Genomic DNA, 8,077 nt, shown 5'->3' on the forward strand with positions numbered 1-8,077 from the left:
TATAAAGTAACTTTAGGCCCCTTTCATTCGAAAATTATCTTGTAAACAACTCAGGCAAGTGAAGAACAACGTAGGATATATAAGCAAATGTGAAAAAATTTGTGTCTTGCGGGGATAGCTCAGTTGGGAGAGCGTCAGACTGAAGATCTGAAGGTCACGTGTTCGATCCACGTTCACCGCATCGGCGCATCCTTTTAAATTTTAATTTTGTTACACTTTACTTCCCTTGCTTACCCTCATCTCTTTAATTAACCCAACTACCCTTGCTTACCCTCATCTCTTTAATTAACCCAACTACCAAAACAGCAAAAGATAAAGAGAATTACCACTCTCTTCATTACTATTTTAATTACAAAGCTTACCGACAACAATACCCGTATTAACTTCATTTTTAGTTAAAACGCTCTCTTCACTACTATTTTATCTCTCTCTCTCTCTCTCTCTCTCTTCTGCACATGGAAAACCATTGAAAGAAGCATAGATAGGGAACACAGTAGAAGAAGTTCTTGTCAAAAACCACACAAAAATAAATGGAGGACTCTACGCTGCTTAAACATCTATTCTTTCTTCTTCTTCTTCCACTACTTCTCTCTCTACTTTCTCTCTCTTCTTCTCGACCTGGTAAATCAAATCTCTCTCTCTCTCTCTCTATAACTCAATAGCTCTAGTTCTTTCTCTCTCTAGCTCTACTCATTATGCTTTAAGTTTCTTTACTCGAGGAATCTCGAGTTAATCATCAGAATACTAATTCTGCTTAGGGGGAATGTGCAATTTTATACAGATCTATGATTCCAGTTGCTTAGATTTTGAATATATTATTATTACTGAATCTGATTCAAACTTGTATTTTTGTAGAACCATTTGCAATGAGAATAAGTTGTGGAGCTCGTCAAGATGTTCATACAAAACCAACAAATTCACTTTGGTTTAGAGATATGTCTTATACAGGAGGAAGAACAGCAAATGCTACTACTACTAGTTTTATTGCTCCTCCACTTAAAACCCTAAGATATTTCCCTCTTTCTGATGGTCCTAATAACTGTTATAAAATCAATAGAGTTCCTCATGGACATTACTCAGTTAGGGTTTTCTTTGGATTAGTTGCTGATTCTAATATTGAAAATGAACCTCTTTTTGATGTTTCTGTTGAAGGAACTCAGATTTATTCATTGAATTCTGGTTGGAGTTCTATTCATGATCAATCTTTTATTGAAGTATTAGTAATTGTTACTGATGGTTCTGTTTCAATTTGTTTTCATAGTACTGGTCATGGTGATCCAGCTATTTTATCAATTGAAATTCTTCAAGTTGAAGATAAAGCTTATAGTCATACTAATTGGGGTCAAGGGATTATACTTAGAACAGCTAAAAGATTTACTTGTGGTACTGGGAAACCTGCTTTTGATGAAGATTATGGTGGAAATCATTGGGGTGGGGATAGGTTTTGGAATGCTGTTAAAACATTTCGTCAGGGTTTTGATAAACGGATTTCGACTGAAAATAATATCAAGAAAGCATCAGTAGCACCAAATTTTTATCCTCAAAATCTTTATCAATCAGCACTTGTTAGTACTGATAATCAACCTGATTTAGCTTATGCTATAGAAGTGGAACCTAATAAGAATTACTCAGTTTGGTTTCACTTTTCCGAGATTGATAACGATGTCAGAAATGCAGGAGAAAGGGTATTTGATATTCTGATAAATGGGGATATAGCATTTAAAGATATTGACATTATACAGATGAGTGGGGGTCTTTTTACTGCTCTTGTTTTGAACAAGACGGTTACTGTTAATGGAAGGAGTTTGACTATATCCTTGCATCCTACTAAAGGAAAACATGCCATTATCAGTGCTATTGAGGTCTTTGAGGTTCTTCTTGCGGAGTCGAGAACTGCAGCTAAAGAAGGTAGTTGAAGTATATTTACCGTGTATATCAGTTGTTATAGCTTGTTCGAGAAGTTAATAATAAACTAAATATGACGCTCGGTGTCTATTACTCTATTTCACCCTCCTAAACTAAGACTTATTTCCTTTTCCTCCTCTTGGCCTATAAGCAATAGAATAAGTACTTTGACATCTGGGAATAGCTACCATAAACTTAAGCTAATTCGACTATTTAATATCCTTCCCGGAATTGGATAGTGAGAAGAAGTGCAAGGTAAATTAGAAACTGGGTAGTTGGAAAAACATTTCACGATGCTCTTCACCTATGAGATGCACAAATATCCTGTCCGATTTGATCAGTAATAGTGTTTAGAGACCTGGTGTTTGGTCCTTTATAGTTAGGAGCTATAAATGTAGTGACAATGTCAATCTTTTGCTGGTTTTAATCTTTTGGTGGTTTCAATCTTTTGCTACTCAGAAACCTGCTTTAGTGACTTCACTGGTGTTAATCTTTTACTTATTTTTCTTGCACTAGCTTGTGCATGTAGCAACAATAGGTGGACATGGAAATAAGTTCTTGAATGGGATGAATTGGATTCAAACAACTTTTTGTGGAACCGGAAGTTTACGCAAATTATAGGTCACCATGATGCAAAAAAGCGCTAACGTCAAAAAGGACTTACGATTGGTCTAGCAGTAGAGGTGGCACTGTCATTAGCGATCTATCTTAACAAGCTTATAAAATCTTATACACATCTCTGTTTTGACCCTTGTGTATATTTCGATACAAAAATTCCCTATAAAATATTTTGAATCTCTTTTAATAGCTCCTAAACGTTTTGGAACTTGGAATCTGTTGATGATATAGGCAATCATTAATCTCCTGCTTCTTCTACCCACTTCGCATATTGAAGAACTTTTAGAAGCATTATTCTGAACTTCTACTAACTTGTTCTCAATCATTTCACAGTTCAGGCATTGCAGAAATTGAAAAAAGCCTTGGGACTTCCTCTTCGTCTTGGGTGGAATGGTGATCCATGTGTTCCCCAACAACATCCATGGAGTGGAGTGGACTGCCAGGTGGACAGAGATAGCTATATATGGTTCATCGATGGAATGTACTTGCTTGATCTTCTTCCTTCATTTTATTTATAGAAGATCTTTTTCATGTTTATATTACTTGATCTTTTATAGCATTCCATTTCAAGGCACTGATGCTACTATTGCTTTAGTCAAGTTAAAAAGTAGCCACTTGTGGCTATCAATCCTGCTTACTTTCCTTTGAGTACTATTTATACACTTGTCTAATACGAAAAACAACGTTTATTCTGAACCGCAGATTCGTCGTTCTTCGAGCCCTCTCATAAATCCAACTAGCCTCCTCTCTCTATTTCGGAACATCCCTACTTTCGTTTTATTAGTATCATATATAATTTCCGGATATATTACTAACGCTTGAGGAATAAGAAAAACGTTTTTCCTTATAGGTTTCTTGTACAATTTCCATGATAATTTAGTCCATAATGATGTCTTTCCTTTCTTTGTTATACTCTTATGGCGATGTCAAAGATATCAATATCCTATTATGCATTTTTTGTTTGACTGACATCATAGTTGCAATCTGCATTTCAGTGGTCTTGATAATCAAGGATTGAGGGGTTTCTTGCCAAATGATATATCCAAGCTCCAACATCTGCAAAGCATGTACGTCATTAATGTAATTCCTTGTCCATTTGTTTTATGCTTCTTGAACAATTTACCATGTTGATACCTCCAGGCTCCAGCCCTCAGTTATTAAATTAATTTTCATTTTAAACACATTGATGCTTTACCTGGTTTCCTTGAGCCTCATTTTTTACCATATGATAGTTAAATTATGTTTCTAACCCAATATCATTCTGCGGATATCTTCTTTATGTAGAAACTTGAGCGGGAACAGCATATATGGAGTAATTCCATCCTCCCTAGGAAGAATAACGAAACTCGTGACATTGTAAGTACTACCACTTATCTTCTGTAGTGTCTATTCGTTCCATGCTCTAATAATCTATTTCATAAAGAGACTAGCTTTTGTCATCTATAAAAGTTATTGCCTTCTTAGTTAAATGATCCTCTTTTATCATATTGTTCTGTCTTTTGCTTGTTTTCTTCCATCATCACATTAGATTACTATTTGGTATAAGCTGACACGCTCGATATACAACTAAGAAAGGAACTATTGTTATATCCTCTTCGATAGAACTGATACTCGCGTCAGTAGTTCTATCTTACAAAGTAAATACAATTACAGAGAAAATGTTAACTGTATAGTGGAAGATCAAAAGGGAAGTGCGAGTGAAGTCTAGATTCACATAATTTGTGAACGCCTGAATATTTCTTTGATATTTGCTTTTGGTCACACAAGCAGTGGACAGATTTTGTTACATAACCGAAAATATAGAATTAAGATCGTATGTCCTTTACATATTCCCGTTTCAATTAATAAGTGCCAGGGGAGATCCCCAAGTACATGTTAAAATACAACCAGCTAATCATAAAGTTTGCCACTTTATATGATTTTGTTTCTTTTGGGTTTGAATTGCACAATGTCTATATATAAGAAATATCAGATACGGCTCTTGGGTTTCTCCACTTTCACAGCAATTTCCTTTTGTTACTATGCTTACTTCATCCTTAAACCTCTCCTTATTTTTTACTTGCTCTTAGTTATTGTCTTTTATATTTCTTAGTGTAACGGCATATTGTTAACGCACAGGGACCTGTCTTTCAACCAATTCAATGGATCAATTCCTGAAAGCCTTGGAATGTTAACATCATTGCGGAGATTGTAAGTCCACGCATCTAACTTCCCTCCAGATTTGGTGTTATTTGGAGAACTTATTAAGTTTGTGAGTATCCAACTCAAAACCAATCGGCGCTGGCCAATGAGTTCAGAGAACCAAGATATTATTTAGTTCGTCATGAGATTTCCCTTTGTGTATGTGGGACTATTCTCATAGGCCACCTCATATATGGCGTTCTTTAAGCCTAACCGTTGTCTTTTTTGTTCGATGACGTGGAACATGTGTGCCATGTTGGGTTTTTTAATATCCAACTCAAAGCCAATCACCGACGGGGCGACGAGCAGAAAGGCCTAATAATTAGTTGGTCAGGAGTTCTCTTCTTGTCTATGTGGGACTACTCTCACAAAAATACACCATAGTTAGTAGTCCTTCAATCCTGACTGAATCACGCTCTTGCAGGAATCTCAATAGCAACTTCTTATCAGGAAGAGTCCCAGCTTCACTTGGAGGACGACTTCTTCATAGAGCTAGCTTCAAGTACGTTATTATCTCTATTACCATAAATTTCTTTAAGCAAATAACTTCATATTTCCCAACGAACAAAGTACTTACTACGAGCATCTACAGTTTCACTGATAATGCAGGTCTCTGTGGTATACCTGGACTACGTCGATGTGGGCACCACATTACTACTGGTGGTAAGATAGGCATTGCAATTGGTATACTTGTGGCAATCCTTCTCATTGTTACTTGTTCAATTTGCTGGTCAAAACGTCGACAAAATATTCTCCGCGCACAACAGTTGACAGGTACCCATATTCATAAACTCCTTATATCCATTAAAAAGTAAAAACTATGTCTCAAAACAATTGCAATTTGCTCGTTTCCTTATTTTTTTCAGCAAGAGATGCTCCTTATGCAAAATCGAGGACTCAATTTACGCGTGACGTGCAAATGTCTAGGCATCAAAGTTTCGAAAACTCTCGTTATGCAGGAGACAGTGGGCCTCACTTACTCTCTTGATTGGCCAACCATCATCGCGGAGTGAAATCTAACTGTTTTTCTGCAAAAGCATTGCTCTCTCTGTGACAGTTTCAGGGGTTCGCTTGTCTTGTTGTTTCTACTTCTCTCTGAGGTGAGTTTTTTCTGTCACTGAAGCAGAATTTGATTTTCAACATCCTGATTAAAAAAATGAAATTGTTCAGAATTCTTGAAAAATTTGTATGTTTGTATATTGAAGATATCATTTTTGTATTGTTTCCTTCTTTTGGTTTTAGTGGATAGGAAATGTAACTAGGAATAAACTCTTGTTTGTAATGGAAGATAAATTCTTGGATATGTTAACACAAACCATGAAATTCTACCTCTCTTCTTATGGGAAGTTCTACAGGCGCCTCCAAAGCGGAATCTGAAGTGGGCTCATGTGTAAAGAGGGTTAGCAAAACGCGTAGTCGCTTATAGATCTTCCTCTTTTTGTCTGCTGGCTATGAACCCATTAGGGTAATTTTGTGTCGGCCTTCACATGTGCTCGTGGTGGTGATAGTGACAAAGATGAAGTGGAAAATGAGTTTTTTTTCCTACTCTTATTGTGTAGAAGATTGGGCTCGTAAAAGTCTGAATACGGTTAGTTTGCCATTATACATGTTCTAGGTAACAGACCACCTGACCATGTGTGAAAACTTCTCATCCCTGAGCTCTAATTTTCTACTCTCATAAAAAAAAGCTCTAATTTTCTTAAGAGAGGAAAATTATAAGGCCCAAAATTCGGGTCAAAATAGCAAATGAAGCCCAACCCGGAATAATAATGCAAAAAAAAACCCAAAATTTGAAATTACAAAACATTTATGAAAATTTCTGAACAAAACACAATTTGCTCTCAACAATTTTGTATTTGCTCTCAACAATTTTTTAAATGTATGAACAAATTTGTTTTTGTTCACACATAATTATATATGTTGTCACAGTTTCAAAAGTGTTGTAATAGTTTCAAAAGTGTTGCCAACAGTTTAAAAATTGGGTTTTTTTTACATTATTATTCTCGAGTGGGTTTTTTTTCGTATTTGGGCCCAAATCTTGGGCTTTTCTTACATAGTTTCTTTTCTTAACAGGATAGTTATAACTTATATGGGCATTCTTGCAACAAAAAAAGAAAAAGAGTTATATGGGCGCCATGGTTTCCACATAGAAGAAGCTCACGGTCTTTGACCAGGTACATTTTAATTTAGGTGGGTGATTCCAAGAAACAAGATATTTTGGGGAAACAAAAATGTTTGGGGCTAGAAAATCTGATTTTTACAAACTTCATCTTTACACCGTCAAGGGTCGGTGACGATTTTTTTTTCGTAATCTTCTTCCTCCTCTCTTCCCACCACTGGGTAACAACCAACTCCGACTCTCTCTTTTGACCTCTTTCTAGCTCTTTCTTGCTGGCGAGAACTTCATCGAGGTTCCTGCTGACAAAGAGAAAGAGAGATGGAAGTGGTGGTGAGAGGAGACGAAGAAAAAATACTTTTTCTTAAAGCTTTCGGACATGGAAGTTTTCACCTGATCTTCGCGGAGTGAAACCAACAAGAAGTGGGGATGTGTGGGGGGAACAAAAGAGAAACAAAAAAAATCCACCTAAAGAGTTGTCAAGTGATATCTGCAAATCAGGTAACTTTACAATTAAATCCATGCACTATCATTTACGAACAGCAAGATACCCCTATGAAACTATGGAGTGGAAACTTATATGGGACATTGCGACTATTCCCAGAATCAAACTATTTTTATAGAAATGTTGTACGAATAGCTTACCAGTCAGGGACAAAATTAGTAAGTACATTGGCAATAATAATGTATGTGTCTTCTGTTGTGAAACTTAAACAATGAATCAGGTTCTATTACACTGTGGTTTCGCTAAATATATTTGGTTCCATTTTAACATTTTACCTGAGAATATTACTAGCATACAGGAATGGATTACTAGTTGGAAAGAAATAGATGACGATCAAGGTGGTCTTTTCGCTAACATAATGTGGCATATATGGAAGGCTAGGTGTGACAAATGTTTTTCTTCCCAGGTTCCACAACCAATTCAGATAATAAACAGGATCAGAGGTTCGCCAACTATTATTACTAGGAAAATAGGCAAACAAGAGGTTTCTAACCAAATTCAATGGTCTCCGCCTATTTCGCCTTTTGTGAAAATTAATGGTGATGCTTCCTTCATATCTGTCACTGAGGTAGCAGGTATTGGGTGCATCATGTATGACGACCAGGCAAACTTCATTGCAGCCGCGACAGACAATATTAGGGGTCAGAACTCGGAAGAATGTGAATGTTGGGCTATAATCAAAGCGTTACAGTGGGCAAATCAATGTCAAATTCAACATCTTCATATTGAGAGTGATAATGGAGACTTTCGAA

General features: G+C 36.3%; 1 protein-coding gene and 1 non-coding gene across 2 annotated transcripts; both read left to right on the forward strand.

Moving 5' to 3' along the window:
* Window positions 1-108: 108 nt before the first annotated feature.
* On the forward strand, window positions 109-181 carry TRNAF-GAA (transfer RNA phenylalanine (anticodon GAA)). The gene has a single exon. It is a non-coding gene; the product is annotated as a tRNA-Phe (tRNA).
* Window positions 182-369: 188 nt separating this feature from the next.
* Window positions 370-6,005, forward strand: LOC147556935 (receptor-like protein 4). The gene is made up of 9 exons (XM_086657941.1): window positions 370-621; window positions 856-1,908; window positions 2,857-3,004; window positions 3,519-3,590; window positions 3,808-3,879; window positions 4,642-4,713; window positions 5,129-5,206; window positions 5,297-5,478; window positions 5,571-6,005. Exons 1-9 carry the CDS (start codon window positions 531-533, stop codon window positions 5,690-5,692), a joined length of 1,890 nt encoding a protein of 629 aa, XP_086514067.1. The 5' UTR covers window positions 370-530; the 3' UTR covers window positions 5,693-6,005.
* The last annotated feature ends 2,072 nt before the right edge of the window (window positions 6,006-8,077 follow it).

The sequence above is a fragment of the Eschscholzia californica genome, unplaced genomic scaffold (genome assembly GCF_041429995.1).
Source record: "Eschscholzia californica isolate CP2 unplaced genomic scaffold, dmEscCali1.0.p SCAF_2, whole genome shotgun sequence".
Classification (NCBI taxonomy): domain Eukaryota; kingdom Viridiplantae; phylum Streptophyta; class Magnoliopsida; order Ranunculales; family Papaveraceae; genus Eschscholzia; species Eschscholzia californica.

Bases quoted from the DNA above. Each gene is read 5' to 3' on its own strand.
- LOC147556935 (XM_086657941.1), top strand. From the start codon at position 531: ATGGAGGACTCTACGCTGCTTAAACATCTATTCTTTCTTCTTCTTCTT. The intron at 622-855 runs GTAAATCAAATC...GTATTTTTGTAG, and splicing joins TCTCTCTTCTTCTCGACCTG to AACCATTTGCAATGAGAATA. The intron at 3,880-4,641 runs GTAAGTACTACC...GTTAACGCACAG, and splicing joins ATAACGAAACTCGTGACATT to GGACCTGTCTTTCAACCAAT.